The following is a 21,067-nucleotide window of genomic DNA, read 5'->3' as shown; positions in this document are numbered from 1 at the left end:
TGTGGTCAGTCTATATAATCACCATTAATGGTACAAGCGTTAGGTTCACGTGAGCCGTTATAATATAGTCAATGGTACGTGAATTTTTGATGCGGTTCCTATGCGTTTCTTGTACGGTTTGTTGTCTGTTTGTGGTGGTAAATCCGGAGAAATGCTCGAGTAACGCCGGGAGAACACCCCGGCCCGTGGCGTCTCAACCTTGCGGTTAACTCTCACTTCGCGGTGAATCCGGTATTGTGGACCTCTGCAGCTATAGTAGTGACGTCACCACTGACATCCAGCAACACCGGATTCACCGCGAAGTGAGAGTTAAAGGGGTACTCCGGTGAAAACCTTTTTTTTCCCTTTTAAATCAACTGGTGGCAGAAAGTTAAACATATTTGTAAATTACTTCTATTAAAAATAAAAAAAATCTTAATCCTTCCTGTACTTATTAGCTGCTGAATACTACAGAGGAAATTCTTTTCTTTTTGGAATGCTCTCTGATGACATCACGAGCACAGTGCTCTCTGCTGACGTTATTATAATAATAATAATAATAACACTTTATTTATTGTTGTCCTCAGTGGGATTTGAACCCAAGTCCCCAGCACTGCAAGGCAGCAGTGCTAACCACTGAGCCACCATGCTGCCCTTAGCATACATCTGCTATGCACGGATGCTAAAATGGACAGAGATGTCAGCAGAGAGCACTGTGCTCGTGATGTCATCAGTGTTCCAAAAAGAAAGGAAAGAAAATTTCCTCTGTAGCATTCAGCAGCTAATAAGTACTGGAAGGATTAAGATTTTTTTAAATAGAAGTCATTTACAAATATGTTTAACTTTTTGCCACCAGTTGATTTAAAAGAAAAAATGTTTTCACCGGAGTACCCCTTTAACCGCAAGGTTGAGACGCCACGGGCCGGGGTGTTCTCCCGGCGTTACTCGCCATTCCTCCGGATTTACCACCACAAACAGACAACAAACCGTACAAGAAACGCATAGGAACCGCATCAAAAATTCACGTACCATTGACTATATTATAACGGCTCACGTGAACCTAACGCTTGTACCATTAATGGTGATTATGTAGACTGACCACAGTCCTTTACATTTACAAAGCGCGGTTTGATAGCACCAGAAAGCACCTTATTGCAGAACATATGCACAACACTATCAGCATGTGGCACTTTATATGACGGCAGCATCATTGCTATTTATTCATTCGTAGCCGCTTCATTCAGGTACCTTTTCACGCATACAGTGGTCCCTCAAGTTACAATATTCCAGGACGACCATTGTATGTTGAGACCATTGTATGTTGAGACCCAAACTCTATGGAAACCTGGTAATTGGTTCTGAAGCCACCAAAATGTCATCCAAAAATAGGAAAAAGTGAGAATGAAAGAAAAATAAGTAGATAACTAATATAGATAAAGCAAATCCTTACATATAAAAGTAAGAAAGATCTGCTGGAAGCTGTAATCACTGTCAGTGTTTCCCAGCCAGGGTGCCTCCAGCTGTTGCAAAACTACAACTCCCAGCATGCCCGGACAGCCAACGGCTGTCCGGGCATGCTGGGAGTTGTAGTTTTGCAACAGCTGGTGGCGCCCTGGTTGGGAAACAATGGTTTATGTAGAGGACAGGAGCCAAATGTCCCAAATGGAGCCACCGTTACTTGGTGTCCAAAGGAGCAGCTAACCCTGTTACAGGTAAAGAGTACAGAACATGTAATACCTCCCTGTACTGTAGGGGGCACTACCAGACACCAGTCAGTGCATACACTTCAGTAATACAGGTAAATAGTACAGAACATGTAATACCTCCCTGTACTGTAGGGGGCACTACCAGACACCAGTCAGTGCATACACTTCAGTAATACAGGTAAAGAGTAGTACAGAACATGTAATACCTCCCTGTACTGTAGGGGGCGCTACCAGACACCAGTCAGTGCATACACTTCAGTAATACAGGTAAATAGTACAGAACATGTAATACCTCCCTGTACTGTAGGGGGCACTACCAGACACCAGTCAGTGCATACACTTCAGTAATACAGGTAAAGAGTACAGAACATGTAATACCTCCCTGTACTGTAGGGGGCGCTACCAGACACCAGTCAGTGCATGCACTTCAGTAATACAGGTAGAGTGCAGAACATGTAATACCTCCCTGTACTGTAGGGGGCGCTACCAGACACCAGTCAGTGCCTGTACTTCAGAAATTGAGGTGATTTATCAGTAAAATGCCCATTCTGATTGGTCAGTTCCTCCAGTTGTTACACGTTTCACAAATCTGGACTGTCTGTATATTGTATGTTGAGTCTGGTTTCAAGTTACAATGGTCCAAAAAAAAAAAACATTGTATGTTGAGGTCATTGTAAGTTGAGGGATCACTGTATGTATGTATGTATGTATATATATATATATATATATATATATATATATATATATATATATATATATATATATATATATATATATAGATCTACATGAATATACTAATATAAATTTATTTTTTACGAACCTGCCCAATTAAGTCCCAATCAGCGCCGACTAATATATTATTTTATATAAAATTTGTAAATGACTTCTATTTAACAATCCTAACCCTTCCAGTACTTATCAGATGCTGTATACTACCGAGGAAGTTCTTTTCTTTTTGAACTTCCTTTTTGTCTTACCACAAGTGCTCTCTGTCCGTGTCAGGAACCGTCCAGAGCAGGAGAGGTTTGCTATGGACAGTTCCTAAAATGGACAGAGGTGTCAGCAGAGAGCACTTGTGGTCAGACAGAAAGGGAGTTCAAAAAAAAAAAAAAAAAAGAACTTCCTTTGTAGGATACAGCAGCTGCCAAGTACTGGAAGTAAGTAATTTACAAATCTATTTAACTTTGTGGCGCAATTTGATAAAAATGTTTTTTTTTTTCCAGTGGAGTACCCCTTTAAAATAAAATTAAAAAACAAAACAACAACATTTACTATCAGTCTGGTTTTCTTCTGTGCACAATATATGAGGCTTTGGGGCTTCGATATCAGCGGCAGCTAATCTCTGGAGAGTCAAGCAACCTAAAAGTAAGCATAAAGGGGTATTCCAGGCAAAACACACATATATATATATATATATATATATATATATATCTCAACTGGCTCCGGAAAGTTAAACAGATTTGTAAATTACTTCTATTAAAAAATCTTAATCCTTCCAATAGTTATTAGCTGCTGAAGTTTTCTGTCTAACTGCTCAATGATGATGTCACGTCCCGGGAGCTGTGCATGATGGGAGAATATCCCCATAGGAACTGCACAGCTCCCGGGACGTGAGTCATCAGAGAGCAGTTAGACAGAAAACAACAACTCAACTTCAGAAGCTAATAACTATTGGAAGGATTAAGATTTTTTAATAGAAGTAATTTACAAATCTGTTTAACTTTCTGGAGCCAGTTGATATATATATAAAAAAAGTTTTGGCCTGGAATACCCCTTTAACCCCTTAAGGACGCAGGACGTAAATGTACGTCCTGGTGAGGTGGTACTTAACGCACCAGGACGTACATTTACGTCCTAAGCATAACCGCGGGCATCGGAGTGATGCCCGTGTCATGCGCGGCTGATCCCGGCTGCTGATCGCAGCCAGGGACCCGCCGGCAATGGCCGACGCCCGCGATCTCGCGGGCGTCCGCCATTAACCCCTCAGGTGCCGGGATCAATACAGATCCCGGCATCTGTGGGAGTTCGCGATTAAAATGAACGATCGGATCGCCCGCAGCGCTGCTGCGGGGATCCGATCATTCAGAACGCCGGACGGAGGTCCCCTCTCCTTCCTCCGTGCGGCTCCCAGCGTCTCCTGCTCTGGTCTGTGATCGAGCAGACCAGAGCAGGAGATGACCGATAATACTGATCTGTTCTATGTCCTATACATAGAACAGATCAGTATTAGCAATCATGGTATTGCTATGAATAGTCCCCTATGGGGACTATTCAAGTGTAAAAAAAAATGTAAAAAAATGTAAAAAAATGTAAAAGTAAAAGTAAAAAAAAAGTGAAAAATCCCCTCCCCCAATAAAAAAGTAAAACGTCCGTTTTTTCCTATTTTACCCCCAAAAAGCGTAAAAAACATTTTTTATAGACATATTTGGTATCGCCGCGTGCGTAAATGTCCGAACTATTAAAATAAAATGTTAATGATCCCGTACGGTGAACGGCGTGAACGAAAAAAATTTTAAAAAGTCAAAAATTCCTACTTTTTTAATACATTTTATTAAAAAAAAAATTATAAAAAATGTATTAAAAGTTTTTTATATACAAATGTGGTATCAAAAAAAAGTACAGATCATGGCGCATAAAATGAGCCCCCATACCGCCGCTTATACGGAAAAATAAAAAAGTTATAGGTCATCAAAATAAAGGGATTATAAACGTACTAATTTGGTTAAAAATTTGTGATTTTTTTTAAGCGCAACAATAATATAAAAGTATATAATAATGGGTATCATTTTAATCGTATTGACCCTCAGAATAAAGAACACACGCCATTTTTACCATAAATTGTACGGCGTGAAAACAAAACCTTCCAAAATTAGCAAAATTGCGTTTTTCGTTTTAATTTCCCCACAAAAATAGTGTTTTTTGGTTGCGCCATACATTTTATGATATAATGAGTGATGTCATTACAAAGGACAACTGGTCGCGCAAAAAACAAGCCCTCATACTAGTCTGTGGATGAAAATATAAAAGAGTTATGATTTTTAGAAGGTGAGGAGGAAAAAATGAAAACTTAAAAATTAAATTGTCTGAGTCCTTAAGGCCAAAATGGGCTGAGTCCTTAAGGGGTTAAGGGGCAGGAGAGTGGCCGCGAGCGGAGCGACAGCCGACAAACAAACAAGAAGCGTCTCCTCCCAAATATGGCGAGGACGATAATATGCGTCCCCTGCAGCTATAGAGGATTCCAAGCCGGCTAATGCTTCGCAGCGAGTCAATGTGTCAACTTGTCCAACATGCTTACTGAGCAATCTGCTGTGTGAAGGGCCGAGAATCCATCACTTATTCCCATTCCCACCGAAGCGTGAGACGCAAATGCAGCAAAACCTCCACGGGAGAGCGTCGGGATAAAGGACAACATCCTCACGACACCATTCAGATTGATGGGAATTATTTCTACTCTTAAAGGGGTACTCCGGTGGAAAACTTTTTTATTTTTTTTTAAATCAACTGGTGCCAGAAAGTTAAACAGATTTGTAACTTCTATTAAAAAATCTTAATCCTTCCAGTACTTATTAGCTGCAGAATACTAAATAGGAAATTATTTTCTTTTTGAAACACAGAGCTGTCTGCTGACATCACGAGCACAGTGCTCTCTGCTGACATCTCTGTCCATTTTAGGTACTGTCCAGTACTAGAAGAAAATCCCCATAGCAAACATATGCTGCTCTGGACAGTTCCTTAAATGGACAGAGATGCCAGTAGAGAGCACTGTGCTCGTGATATCAGCAGAGAGCTCTGTGTTTCAAAAAGAAAATAATTTCCTGTGTAGTTTTCAGCAGCTAATAAGTACTGGAAGGATAAGGATTTTTTAATAGAAGTAATTTACAAATCTGTTGAACTTTCTGGCATAAGTTGATTTAAAAAATAATTTAAAAAGTTTTCCACCGGAGTACCCCTTTAAGACCTAGTTCCCACCTGCATTGAGTTCGGTTTAAACTATGAGACTTGAACAGAGGAAAAAATACTCCACGTAGTAATAGTTTCTCTGCTCTTCTCCTGCGATACAGCAGACACCAGACTGAAACCCCCACGGACCCCATTCAAGGTCAATGGGACCCGGCGGTGTCCATCCAACCCAAACGGACCTGAACAGGTCAGAGCACAACGCTGATGTGAACTTAACTAGAGATGAGCGAACTTACAGTAAATTCGATTCGTCACGAACTTCTCTGCTTGGCAGTTGATGACTTATCCTGCATAAATTAGTTCAGCTTTCCGGTGCTCCGGAAAAGGTGGATACATTCCTAGGAAAGAGTCTCCTAGGACTGTATCCACCTTTTCCAGCCCAACGGAGCACCGGAAAGCTGAACTAATTTATGCAAGAAAAGCCATCAACTGTCGAGCCGAGAAGTTCGTGACGAATCAAATTTACTGTAAGTTCGCTCATCTCTAAACTTAACCTTATTCAGGTTCCACAAACCCTTCATGATGACACCAGGCTAGGGGGATGCTCCCTCATCACTGTAGGAACACAGGTTACAAAGGCCCCTCCCAAACTCCACCCTAGGGCTTCCATGTTCCTACAGGGATGGGTCAGGGAGGCGGTGAAGATTACCTTCTGGGCATTGAAGGATTGAACGTCACTCAAGGAGGCTACGTTCAGGGACTATACAGTGGGGACACCATGAAAGGTTCGTGGAAAGAGATTTAGTAGTAGGAATAATCTTCTTTTCCCCCCAGAATCCCCCTTTATGACATCACCAGATCAGAGAAGCAGCTCAGGGGAGGGACCACTGCCTGAAGGACATAACCTCCAGTCTGGATTGGCCGTGATATCCAATATATAGTGATGGGATCTTGATGTAGACTTGACCACGTGGCTGCTCTACAAATATTTTCTCGAGGCGTTCGCCTTTTCTACCCAATGTCATCCTCACAAAACATAAAAAGGGGTACTCCGCTGCTCAGCATTTGGAACAAACTGTCCCGAACGCTGGAGCCGGGAGCTCGTTATGACAAAGCCCCGCCCCCTCGTGACATCATGAGGGGGCGGGGCTATGTCGTCACGAGCTCCAGCCTTTATAACAGTTTGTTCCAAACTCTGAGCAGGGGAGTACCCCTTTAAGTTCTGAGACCGATGAAGTTAAATGACTCTTAGAAGGGTCGTGACTAAGTTATCCAGATAAGGGAAGATCAGAATCCTCTGGGCCTTTAAATTAGCTATTACCAGCCTCCAATACAGAACGGTGCGGCATCCTCTGCCAAGGGAACTCTGCACCGATGGGGTTTGGAAGGTAGATTCCTGGAGTCCCTATTGAGCTTCCTCTGCTCAAATGTTAAAGGGGTACTCCGCTGCTCAGCGTTTGGAACAAACTGTTCCGAACGCTGGAGCAGGGAGCTTGTGACGTCATGGCCCGCCCCCTCATTATGTCACGCCCCGCCCCCTCAATGTAAGTCTATGGGAGGGGGCGTGACGACAGTCACGCCCCCTCCCATAGACTTGCATTGAGGGGGCGGGGCGTGACATGAGGGGGCAGGGCTATTTCGTCACGAGCTCCCGGCACCAGCTCCAACGTTCCAAACAATTTGTTCCAGAGAGTACCCCTTTAATATTTACCATGGCCTCTTAGACCCCTCCCTGTAGGGACAGGAAACGATGGGGTAGAGTGGAGGGGGTGGGGGTTCCGTTTAAACCTGTTTTCTATCCCATAAGGGATAAGGGAGCATTCTTCTATCAAGGTACCGTCTTAAAGGGGGATGCTATGGAAATGTGTCCTGAGCTTCCCAATTCATGAATAGAATTTCTTGCTTTAGATTTAACTGTAGCTTCAAAATTCTAGATTTCATGTAAATCTGTGAAATTCTGAGACACATCCACTATGGGTGCACACGATGATACCGCCCTACAATCCTGCCTCCTATAGACATAATACGATTATGTAACACAAATATCCTGGTCACCACGGCTGACTACTGGGGAGGACAAACTTTGGGTCACATACCGGCTTCTTTCAAGGTGGTACACGACTGGTACGTGGAGGTGCGAATGGCTGGCGCCCTCACATTGTAAAGCCGAATCTTCTCAATACGTGAATCAAACACCCGCAGCAATGGTTCCTTCTCCTCCCAGAGAGACATAATTTTATTGTCAATAAATGTGGCGAACATCTGCGTCTCTATAAACCGAGAGAGGAACGGGAGGTACGGCTCCGGCTGATCGGACAGGAATGAGGCCTACAAGAGACAGATGGAGATTAATCGGGATTCTCAGATAATAATGATAACTCAGGATCAGTACAGGATCAGTAATGTAATGTATGTACACAGTGACCTCACCAGCAGAATAGTGAGTACAGCTCTGGAGTAGAATACAGGATATAACTCAGGATCAGTACAGGATAAGTAATGTAATGTATGTACACAGTGACCTCACCAGCAGAATAGTGAGTACAGCTCTGGAGTATAATACAGGATATAACTCAGGATCAGTACAGGATAAGTAATGTAATGTATGTACACAGTGACCTCACCAGCAGAATAGTGAGTACAGCTCTGGAGTATAATACAGGATATAACTCAGGATCAGTACAGGATAAGTAATGTATGTACACAGTGATCTCACCAGCAGAATAGTGAGTACAGCTCTGGAGTATAATACAGGATATAACTCAGGATCAGTACAGGATAAGTAATGTAATGTATGTACACAGTGACCTCACCAGCAGAATAGTGAGTACAGATCTGGAGTATAATACAGGATATAACTCAGGATCAGTACAGGATAAGTAATGTAATGTATGTACACAGTGACCTCACCAACAGAATAGTGAGTACAGCTCTGGAGTATAATACAGGATATATCTAAGGATCAGTACAGGATAAGTAATGTAATGTATGTACACAGTGACCTCACCAGCAGAATAGTGAGTACAGCTCTGGAATATAATACAGGATATAACTCAGGATCAGTACAGGATAAGTAATGTAATGTATCTACACAGTGACCCCACCAGCAGAATAGTGAGTACAGCTCTGGAATATAATACAGGATATAACTCAGGATTAGTACAGGATAAGTAATGTAATGTATGTACAGTGACCCCACCAGCAGAATAGTGAGTACTGCTCTGGAGTATAATACAGGATATAACTCAGGATCAGTACAGGATAAGTAATGTACTGTATATACACAGTGACCTCACCAGCAGAATAGTGAGTACAGCTCTGGAGTATAATACAGGATATAACTCAGGATCAGTACAGGATAAGTAATGTAATGTATGTACACAGTGACCCCACCAGCAGAATAGTGAGTACAGCTCTGGAATATAATACAGGATATAACTCAGGATTAGTACAGGATAAGTAATGTAATGTATGTACAGTGACCCCACCAGCAGAATAGTGAGTACAGCTCTGGAGTATAATACAGGATATAACTCAGGATCAGTACAGGATAAGTAATGTAATGTATATACACAGTGACCTCACCAGCAGAATAGTGAGTACAGCTCTGGAGTATAATACAGGATATAACTCAGGATCAGTACAGGATAAGTAATGTATTTATGGGGTTACACGTAGTAATAAAACACACAAGTAATATAAAATTATTACAGACTTTACCTTGTCAAAGTTCTGCATCTGCTCCCGATTATTGAGCCAGGACTCCATATCGTGTGCAGCCTGGATGACGAAGGCCTCATAGTCGGCAAACATCTGTGTGAAGCGATTGGCGAACACTTCTCGGATCTGCACGTTGAGCTTGTAATCTCGCAGTTCGCTCTCCGCACACTGGAGCTTGTGGGAGTCCTCCGGGTCTGTCAGAGGAACGCTGATACTGATCTTATCCATTTTGATCCCTGTCCTTTTGGTAAGAGCCTCCAGCCGGGCCATGGTCTCGTTCCCCTTCAGCAGCTCATACATGCTTATGCTGGACAGGTTGCCATTCTTCTTGTCGTTGACCAAGTCGTCCAACATGAGGCTCTTGAGTTTGGTGGCGCTCTCACTGCAGTGTAAATTCCCCTCTGGGGGGATCCCGTAGTTCAAGAGAACCTCAGAGATTTCCTGGATGAATTCCAATTTGTTAGGGAACTGAGGGAATTCCTCTGGGAGCTCAATGAAGTGGTTATCAATGTCCACAAAACACAGGTTAGCCTGCAACGAGAAGACGAGAACCATCACTATCTGCAATTTGCTTAAAGGGGTCAACCTGTGCCAGAAAGTTAAACAGATTTGTAAATGACTTCTATTAAAAAATCTTAATCCTTCCAGCACTTATCAGCTGCTATGTTTCACAGGAAGTTATTTTCTTTTTGAATTTCCTTTCTGTCTGATCACAGTGCTCTCTACTGACACCTCTGTCCATGTCAGGAACTGTCCAGAGCAGGAGAGGTTTTCTATGGTGATTTGTTGCTACCCTGGACAGTTCCTGACATGGACAGAGGTGTCAGCAGAGAGCACTGTGGTCAGACAGAAAGAAAATTCAAAAAGACAACAACTTCCTGTGGAGCATACGGCAGTTGATAAGTACTGGAAGGATTAAGATTTTTTTATTAGAAGTTATTTACAAGTCTGTTTAACTTTCTGGCACCAGTTGATTTAAGAATTTTTTTCCCCAGTAGAGTACCCCTTTAATGTGGTATATCATATGTGGGACTACCGCTTTCACATCTCAGTGGAGGTCCCAGCAGTCGGACGACCCATCAATTAACTAGTTATCCCTTTTCCTTTGGGTAGGTAGAAAGTTTTGACCCAAACGTAACCTGACATCTGAACTATGAAAGTCTTAAAGAGGTAGAGAGAAACCACAAAGAAACCACCACATAAGTAAGTGCCTGAGGGAGGAATGGGGGCGGGTCAGTGACTCCTTTTTTTTTATATTTCATGACAAATTCCTTACAGAATTCCTGGCCCTGCCGATAGTCAGCGGATCTGGGTGACATCACTGTTCCTGTACCTTTAAAACTCACTTCCTGCGATGTGCACGGCGAGAAACTGGAGCGGGAAGCTGGCAGGGAGCGGAGATGGCAGACGTTCAGAGCGGCTGAATCACTTTCTTCTGCATCCACACAAGAATACCAATGAGTCGTCTTACATAATCTGCATAAAGTATACGGCATCATCCCACCAGACCGGGGCGGGCGGCGTGACTCACTGGTGCCCCCATAAGACACGAGACTGAAGGGAGGATTGTCACCGGGGGAATGATACCTACTATAACAAGATCCATCACCACTCTCAAGGACAGGTCTGATTTCTGGGGGGGGTCCTGTGCAGACCCCCCCCCCCCCCCCCAATTTGAATAGAGCGGCAGTCAAGCATGTGCATTGCCACTCCTTACAAAGTCTATAGGATGGTTGACAAATAGAGAAGATCTCTTGGGCACAAGATGGCTACCCCCCCCATTCAAATAGACACACGGGTCCCCCATTCTTATGATCTATAGGGGTCCCAGCAGTAGGGCCCCCAATAATCGGTCTCTGATATGCTGATATGTCTCTTAAAGGGGTACTACGTTGCTCAGCGTTTGGAACAAACTGTTCCGAACGCTGGAGCCGACCCCGGCAGCACGTGACGTCATAGCCCCGCCCCTCATGATGTTCCGCCCCCTCAATGCAAGTCTAAGGGAGGGGACGTGACAGGGGTTAACCGTTGAAGGGGGTTATCCAGCAGTTGTTCTTTTCTGTCTAAGTGATCTCTGATGACACGTGTCTCGGGAACCGCCCAGTTTAGAAGCAAATTCCCATAGCAAACCTCTTCTAAACTGGGCACGTGTCATCAGAGAGCACTTAGACAGAAAAGAGCAACCTTAACTTCAGAAGCTCATAAGTACTGAAAGGATTAAGATTTTTTTTATAGAAGTAATTTACAAATCTGTTTAACTTTCTGGAGCCAGTTAATGTATAAAAAAAAAGTTTTTTCCTGGATAACCCCTTTAACTCCAGGGTGTAATAGGAGTAATAACATGGCAGGTGATGTGATCATGGTCTAACGCAATGTTTCCTAACTAGGGTGCCTCCAGCTGCGGCAAATCCTAGCATGCCCGAAGGCGTTTTATCAGTTTAACAGAGCCAGGCATGATGGGAGTTGTAGTTTTGGAACTGCTGGCGTGCCACAAGTAGGGGGACCCCTGTTTTAGTGATAAGACATCACTTTCTAGACTAGAAGTACCGTATTTTTCGCCCTATAGGACGCTCCGGCGTATACGACGCACCCAATTTATAGGTGCAAAATCTGAAAAAATAAAGATTTTGAAACCAATAGTGGTCTTCAACCTGCGGACCTCCAGATGTTGCAAAACTACAACTCCCAGCATGCCCGGACAGCCATTGGCTGTCCGGGCATGCTGGGAGTTGTAGTTTTGCAACATCTGTAGGTCCGCAGATTGAAGACCACTGCATAGGAGGTAATACTCACGTGTCCCCGCCGCTCCGGACCCGTCACCGCTGCCCTGGATGTCGCCGTCGCTCTGGAACGTCTCTGCTGCCGGCCGGGTATCCTCGCTCTCCGTCGCCGCCATCACGTCGTTATGCACGCCGACGCACGTACGTGACGACGAGGAAGGAGAGTGCCGGCCATACAGGGGATCCCTGAACAGAGAAGACACTGAGGAGGCAGATAAGGTCCCTCCCGGTGTCCTGTAAGCACTAACCCGGCTATTCAATCGGGCTGTTCGGGACCGCCACGGTGAAATCGCGGCGGTCCCGAACAGCCCGACTGAACAGCCGGGTTAGTGTCATTTTGCCTTCAGACGCGGCGGTCAGCTTTGATCGCCGCGTCTGAAGGGTTAATACAGGGCATCACCGCGATCGGGGATGTCCTGTATTAGCCGCGGGTCCCGGCCGTTGATGGCCGCAGAGATCGCTGCGATAGGGGTGTATTCGCCGTATAAGACGCACCGACTTTTTCCCCCCAGTTTTGGGGAAGAAAAAGTGTGTCTTATACGGCGAAAAATAATTATTTAAACAAAGTATTGGGGACCTAAACACATCCCCTATCCACAGGGACCCAGATGCTTCCTGATGCGCGGTGCGGTGGGCCCATGCATTATTTATCCCCTATCATGTGCATAGGGTCTGGAAGAATCTGCGACAACCCCCAAACCCCCCCCCCCCCCCCCCCCCAAACATAGGGTGGCCTACCCCTTTAAGAGACTCCATGGCTTCAATGATCATATCAGTGTATTTATTACCCAAGAGCTTTCTATCTGAGGTCCAATGTCCATAGAAAAGAGGTCAACGAAGAACGAGACACGACAACGCCGGCCCGGTCACAAGACGCTGCCGTGACCTCACACCACCATTACTCAGCTTTTCCTTCTCCGGTAAGGACACGTCATGGCATAACAAGACACGGCTACATGCTACCCAGCCTTCTCAGACTCTTGCATAGTTATGAAGAAATACATCAGAGCAGACATGCCGTTCAGGAGCCCGGGAAAGTCGTCTGTGGTTTGTCACCTACCTCCTGCGGGAGCTCAAGTTTGGAGCGGTCAGTGCCTTCTTTGGACTGCAGGCCCATCAGGTACGGCACGGGGGCATCCAGAAAGTGGTGCAGGGAGGCGGGCAGGATGGGGACGTACACATGCTGCCATTGGAAAGGGAAAAGGAGCGAGGTAATCCCCTCGGCAACAGTCATCAGCCGCTGGTAATCTGCAAGGAAAAGAAGGGGTTAAAGACCAAATATGCAGAAACGGGGGAAGCTGGGTGATGGACGACCAATATGGCCTCTCTCAGTACAAAAAGATCCGGAGTTTCATTGCATTTCCAGCCCCCCAAGCTGCGGTCACTTTCAGTCATCCTGGAGTCGTCGCTTCCACATGGCGCGGACATCGCGGTGAATTATGAGCGAGCGGCAGGCGGAGGATCACAGCAGATAAACATCTTGGATTAAGGAGGACCTGTCATGTCCCAGCTACGGCACAGACATCATACCGCCACGGTGTGCAAGGTCAAAGAACCACGGGGATCGGGGAAACCTGCTCCGGCCTCCACTTATCATGGACACTCACAATAACCAGTCCTACAGCTCCATCTGTTTTATTCCAGCACAGCTGCATCCATGGGGTTTTTACTGTAACTGGGTCATGTAATCACCAGTCTGACCCACAGAAAGTTACATAATGTGTCACAGGAAGTGTTCAGTTCTGGGTTAGCTGACGACCTGTGAACTACAGGATGACACCACCTATCAGATCCCTCCTAACTGCTCTCAGACCCCTCCCGGCTCATTGGCTGTCCGGGCATGCTGGGAGTTGCAGTTCTGCAACATCTGGAGGCCCGCAGGTTAAAGTCCACTGCCCTAAAACATGGTTGGCTTTTAATTCCTTAATTATTTCAAGAGCTCTGCTTGCTGTAAGTAAGTGGATCTCACCCCCTCACTACAACTTTCGGCATGTTCTGTCAGGGCATGCTGGGAGTTGTAGTTTTGCAATAGCTGGAGAGGTACACATGTGAGGCACTGCTATAGAGCAGTCGGGGCATGCTGAGAGTTGTAGTTCTGTAGGTAGGTAGGTACATGGAGAGGAATACTATACGGAAGTCAGTGCATGCTGGGAGTTGTAGTTTTGCAATAGCTGGAGAGGTTCATGTAGAGAAGAACTGCTATAGAGTGGCCAGGGCATGCTGGGAGTTGTAGTTTTGCAACAGCTGGATAGCCGCAGTTTCTGGGAACATTGCTGTAAGTGAATGGAAACGCAATGCTTGCAGGCAGACTGAAAACTTAGTGAGTGAGCGCTTACACACTAACAAGGGCTTCACCTGTATAAACAGCACATAATGGAGACTGTCTGTAAACACTGAATGTTTCCATTCACTTACAGCATGCAGAGATCTTAAAAAAAAAATAAAAAATATCCCACACACTGACTGAAAACAGGGACCTTAACGTGAAACGATGAGGACCGGAGCCGAAAAAAAAACGTAGTGGCAAAATGTTGGAGAAGTAAGGTGCCCTGACAGAACATGCTGGGAGTTGTAGTGCTACCACTGTGCAAGTGTGTGTGTTTAATAGAAGAGGTTAAAAAACGAAATTACCGAACGCTGTTTTCGTGCCGCAGGGGTCTGCCACGCCCCCTTGTGATGTCACTACCACCCCCCCCTTTAATGAAAGTCTATGGGAGGGGGCGTGACGATAGGCTTGCATTGAGGGGGCGTGGCCGTGACATCACAAGAGGGGCGTGGCCGACCCCTGCAGCTCGAAAACCACGTACGGAACATTTAGTTCCGAACGCTGGCTAGTGGAGTGCCCCTTTTTTTTATACATCAACTGGCTCCAAAAACAGATTTGTAAATTATGTATAGAAAAAATATTGCCCGGACCTTCCAAGGTGGGGTCATCAATTGGATATAGAATATGGATAACTGGGTCGTACTCCAATGATAATTCAAAATAATTATTTATTTAAAATGTATTCTAATACAGTGCATTACTCCTCACAGGGCCCATGTGAGGAGAACACATGTAGTAAATATACAAATTCAGACAATCTTAAAATAAACATAAAATGAGCAAATATTTAAAATATAGCACTAGCATATGAAATAGCTCTATATAGACATATAGGGGGAGATTTATCAAACCCTGTGCAGAGGAAGAGTGGTGCAGTTGCCCATAGCAACCAATCAGATTGCTTCTTTCATTTTCCACAGGCCTCTAAAGAGGCCTGTGGAAAATGAAAGAAGCAATCTGATTGGTTGCTATGGGCAACTGCACCACTCTTCCTCTGCACAGGTTTTGATAAATCTCCCCCATTGATCTTATATCCTCGCAGTATTAGAATGATGCGATATATTTCTTAAGTGTCCTTTTATATAACAGTTATATATATCCAGTTAGATACTGTGTTACCGGTCCTGTGGTGGATGGATGGATGGATGGTTTGGCTCTGACAGCTCTCGCTGAGGCAATTAGAGTTGTTCCTGTGCCTGGATATAGGAACTGCAGTCGGCGGTCTCAGATGGTGCTGTGGCTTTAGCTCGCAGGGTCCAGATGTAACGCGGTGGTGGTCGTCACAGGCTGGTGGCGCCGGTGGTATATTTGCCGGGAGACCGAGCGCTGGCATGCGCTTGTGATGTCGGTTTCCTCACCGCTGGACTTGGAAGAAGCCGGAGACCGCACGCCGAGTGGATGGAACTCGCCTCGTGTGGATGGCGTGTGACGTCAGCTGAGCCGGAGCTGGACAGGTAACATCAGGACCGGACACTAGTCTGAATCGACTAATCCGTAGAGAGTCCACAGTAAGTGATCAGCTTACTCCGTGGGTATTGGACACAGTTCATAAAGAGCATATGTGCCAGTGAGAAAGACTAGACGCGTTTCAGGGTTCTCAAATACGACCCTTTCCTCAGTAGTCAGCATACTACTGGCACACTGACTACTGAGGAAAGGGTCGTATTTGAGAACCCTGAAACGCGTCTAGTCTTTCTCACTGGCACATATGCTCTTTATGAACTGTGTCCAATACCCACGGAGTAAGCTGATCACTTACTGTGGACTCTCTACGGATTAGTCGATTCAGACTAGTGTCCGGTCCTGATGTTACCTGTCCAGCTCCGGCTCAGCTGACGTCACACGCCATCTACACGAGGCGAGTTCCATCCACTCGGCGTGCGGTCTCCGGCTTCTTCCAAGTCCAGCGGTGAGGAAACCGACATCACAAGCGCATGCCAGCGCTCGGTCTCCCGGCAAATATACCACCGGCGCCACCAGCCTGTGACGACCACCACCGCGTTACATCTGGACCCTGCGAGCTAAAGCCACAGCACCATCTGAGACCGCCGACTGCAGTTCCTATATCCAGGCACAGGAACAACTCTAATTGCCTCAGCGAGAGCTGTCAGAGCCAAACCATCCATCCATCCATCCACCACAGGACCGGTAACACAGTATCTAACTGGATATATATATAACTGTTATATAAAAGGACACTTAAGAAATATATCGCATCATTCTAATACTGCGAGGATATAAGATCAATGGGGGAGATTTAGCAAAACCTGTGCAGAGGAAGAGTGGTGCAGTTGCCCATAGCAACCAATCAGATCGCTTCTTTCATTTTCCACAGGCCTCTTTAGAGGCCTGTGGAAAATGAAAGAAGCAATCTGATTGGTTGCTATGGGCAACTGCACCACTCTTCCTCTGCACAGGCTTTGATAAATCTCCCCCAATAGGTCTATATAGAGCTATTTCATATGCTAGTGCTATATTTTAAATATTTGCTCATTTTATGTTTATTTTAAGATTGTCTGAATTTGTATATTTACTATATGTGTTCTCCTCACATGGGCCCTGTGAGGAGTAATGCACTGTATTAGAATACATTTTAAATAAATAATTATTTTGAATTATCATTGGAGTACGACCCAGTTATCCATATTCTATATCCAATTGATGACCCCACCTTGGAAGGTCCGGGCAATATTTTTTCTATACATAATTTCTAGTATTTGCAACTGTGGTATAGTTGCACGCCCTGTTGACCTCGGTTAGTGATATTTACCGTATTCATTGTGAGCTGCACTTACACTTTTTTCTTTTCTTTAGATTTGTAAATTACTTCTATTAAAAAAAAATCTTAATCCTTTCAGTACTTATGAGCTTCTGAAGTTAAGGTTGTTCTTTTCTGTCTAAATCCTCTCTGATGACACCTGTCTTGGGAACCGTCCAGTTAAGAAGAGGTTTGCTATGGGGATTTGCTTCTAAACTGGGCAGTTCCCGAGACACGTGTCATCAGAGAGGATTTAGACAGAAAAGAACAACCTTAACTTCAGAAGCTCATGAGTACTGAAAGGATTAAGATTTTTTAATAGAAGTAATTTACAAATCTGTTTAACTTTCTGGAGCCAGTTGATATATAAAAAGAAAGTTTTTTCCTGGAATACCCCTTTAACGCTTGGACGAGGGAACAGCGTGGCCTAGATTTCCTAAAGTGCCGCTGCTTAGGCCTCTGTAATGCCGTCCTGCATGAATAAGACATAAGCCGTGGTAACCCGTACCGTCCCCTCGGATAAGCTCCGCGCATTTTGGGATGATTAACAAAAAGTGAGCGAAGGAGTTAAAAAAATTAAGAAAAAACAGACCGAGCAGATTTTACAGGTCAGGCCGCCCGGCGACTAATCTAGAGGTTATACTGGGTAATGTTGTAACCTGGGATCGCTGTGGTTACTGGAGCCACGGGATACTGGGATTTATATGGGAACTGTATGTCCAGGGAGTCTTTACCAACCGGTGGCTCGCTAGCTGGTGCAAAACTACAACTCCCAGCATGCCCTGACAGCCGAAGGCTGTCAGGGCATGCTGGGAGTTGTAGTTTTGCAACAGCTGGAGAGCCACCGGTTGGGGGAACACTGCTCTATAGTGTGCACTATATTGTTCCGGAGCAGCTGAGGTGTGCACTATATTGTTCCGCAGCAGCTGAGGTGTGCACTATATTGTTCCGCAGCAGCTGAGGTGTGCACTATATTGTTCCGCAGCAGCTGAGGTGTGCACTATATTGTTCCGGAGCAGCCGAGGCGTGCACTATATTGTTCTGCAGCAGCTGAGGTGTGCACTATATTGTTCTGCAGCAGCTGAGGTGTGCACTATATTGTTCTGCAGCAGCTGAGGTGTGCACTATATTGTTCTGCAGCAGCTGAGGTGTGCACTATATTGTTCCGCAGCAGCTGAGGTGTGCACTATATTGTTCTGCAGCAGCCGAGGTGTGCACTATATTGTTCCGCAGCAGCTGAGGTGTGCACTATATTGTTCCGCAGCAGCTGAAGTGAGCACTATATTGTTCTGCAGAGGCTGAGGTGTGCACTATATTGTTCTGCAGAGGCTGAGGTGTGCACTATATTGTTCCGCAGCAGCTGAGGTGTGAACTATATTGTTCTGCAGTAGAGATGAGCGAACTTACAGTAAATTCGATTCGTCACGAACTTCTCAGCTCGGCGGTTGCTGACTTTTCCTGCATAAATTAGTTCAGCATTCAGGTGCTCCGGTGGGCTGGAAAAGGTGGATAGAGTCTAGGAGACTCTTTCCTAGGAATGTATCCACTTTTTCCAGCCCACCGGAGCACCGGAAAGCTGAACTAATTTATGCAGGAAAAGTCAGCAACCGCCGAGCTGAGAAGTTCGTGACTAATCGAATTTACTATAAGTTCGCTCATCTCTAATCTGCAGCAGCCGAGGTGTGCACTATATTGTTCTGCAGCAGCCAAAGTGTGCACTATATTGTTCCGCAGCAGCCGAGGTGTGCACTATATTGTTCCGCAGCAGCTGAGGCGTGCACTATATTGTTCCGCAGCAGCTGAGGCGTGCACTATATTGTTCCGCAGCAGCTGAGGCGTGCACTATATTGTTCCGCAGCAGCTGAGGCGTGCACTATATTGTTCTGCAGCAGCTGAAGTGTGCACTATATTGTTCCGCAACAGCTGAGGCGTGCACTATATTGTTCTGCAGCAGCTGAAGTGTGTACTATATTGTTCTGCAGCAGCTGAGGTGTGCACTATATTGTTCTGCAGCAGCTGAGGTGTGAACTATATTGTTCTGCAGCAGCTGAGGTGTGCACTATATTGTTCTGCAGCAGCTGAGGTGTGTATTGTGATATTTTACAAAAGCTGTTATGAGGTTCTGCAGCAACTAAGACATGTATTTGGAGGTACTACAGCAGCTGAGGTGTGCATTATGATGTTTTAGAAAGTCTGTGGTGAATATTATGAGGTTTTGCAGCAGCTGAGATGTATATGGAGGTACTACAGCAGCTGAGACGTGTATATGGAGGTACTACAGCAGCTGAGACATGTATATGGAGGTACTACAGCAGCTGAGACGTGTATATGGAGGTACTACAGCAGCTGAGACATGTATATGGAGGTCCTACAGCAGCTGAGACGTGTATATGGAGGTACTACAGCAGCTGAGGTACTACAACAGCATGTGTATCATGAGGTTTTGAAAAGCTGTGGCAATTATTATGAGGTTCTGCAGCAGCTGAGACATGTATATGGGGGGTCTACAGCAGCTGAGGTGTATTATGAGGTTCTGCTATAGCTACAAAGCAGCTCTATACAAAACCTAAAACTGCTGCAGAACCTCAGCTTGAGGAGAGAGAGCACACGTCTGCACTTTCAGCATAACTGATCTGTGCCCGACCGCTTTGGTAGTAAGAGATCAGCAGTTCCATTGTGGCGCCGCTCATCTCCATGTAATCATCATGGGATCAGATGTTTATTCAGTATGCTTTACACTGCAGCTCTGCTTGTTCTGATTGGCTGCTGAGTACACGCACAAGCCCAACATTCAGTCCTTATAAAACTACAAGAAACTAAAGACCCATAAATGCCCCACGACACCAAGCAATGGAGGACGGGGCTCACCTTGTGAGTAGAGCAGGATCTGCATCTCCAGTAGAACACAAGTGAAGAGCTGGACCAGGTTCTCCAATCCCAGTAACTCAAAGGCCTCCCTCAGGGGGTAGTCAGACAGGGGCAGTTCATTAGGTCCCGGCCGCTGACAAACAACAGGCTCGTACACACCGTAAAACTTCAGCGACCTCCCTGGCGGCGGCAGCGGCACCTCATAGAGGATATTATGGATGTAGCTTTCCAGAGGTAACGGCGGGGGCTGGGGGGCCGTGACGGCTTTGTAAAGCTGAGTCAGGAACTTCTTGCAGGACTGCATGAACGGGAGCGGGGTGATGAGACATATACATTTGGATACATACAGCGTGTCCCTGTTGATGTCGTATGAGTTGTAGCGCTGGAGCTTGGTTAGGGAGGTGGCGTCGCCGTCGTCCACGCTGCTGGCTAAGGAGTCCATGCTGCAGGAGGACGAGGCGTAGACGCTATTGCACTGCTCCGCGTTGTGCATCTGATACAGGATCTGCATGGCCGTGCATATCTGCTTGCTGGTCACCTCCTCGAAGAACGTGAGGACGAAGCCGTAGGTCCTGGAGCCGTCTTCCCGCGTGATGATGAACGAGTGGAACTGGGGGTCCCGGTTGTCGGCCTGCGTCCTGAAGGACAGGCCTTTGGGCATGCAGAGCTGCGGAAAGAAATAAGAAGAGGAAATCTTAGTCTAGTATATAGATTGTGTGCGAAAGGCTGCAGAGCATTGCACCAGTCTACCCCCCCCCCCCCCCTACACCATAGCTCAGTATTGCCGACTAACACTGGAAACATTTACGAGCTTAAACGGTACATATATATATATATCAGTGATCCCTCAACTTACAATGGCCTCAACATACAATGTTTTTTTTGTGACCATTGTAACTTGAAATCAGACACAACATACAATGTACAGACAGTCCAGATCTGTGATACCTGTCACAACTGGAGGAACTGACCAATCAGAATGGGCATTTTACTGGTAAATCACCTGTATTACTGAAGTACATGCACTGAC

At 45.5% G+C, this 21,067-nt stretch overlaps 1 protein-coding gene across 4 annotated transcripts in view; it reads right to left on the bottom strand.

Moving 5' to 3' along the window:
- DENND5B (DENN domain containing 5B) overlaps positions 1-21,067 on the bottom strand; it is a 110,530-nt gene that overhangs the window by 46,715 nt on the left and 42,748 nt on the right. For all 4 annotated transcript variants that reach the window (XM_056517543.1, XM_056517544.1, XM_056517545.1 and 1 more), the window contains 4 exons: positions 20,038-20,704; positions 13,146-13,333; positions 9,306-9,836; positions 7,682-7,913 (listed from right to left, as the gene is read on the bottom strand). In XM_056517543.1, the coding sequence (XP_056373518.1) occupies positions 7,682-7,913; positions 9,306-9,836; positions 13,146-13,333; positions 20,038-20,704 (1,618 nt within the window). The remainder of the gene's footprint in view (positions 1-7,681; positions 7,914-9,305; positions 9,837-13,145; positions 13,334-20,037; positions 20,705-21,067) is intronic.

This window comes from Hyla sarda, chromosome 4, assembly GCF_029499605.1.
Source record: "Hyla sarda isolate aHylSar1 chromosome 4, aHylSar1.hap1, whole genome shotgun sequence".
In the NCBI taxonomy this organism is placed as follows: Eukaryota; Metazoa; Chordata; class Amphibia; order Anura; family Hylidae; genus Hyla; species Hyla sarda.
This window is presented reverse-complemented; position numbering and strand designations above follow the sequence as displayed.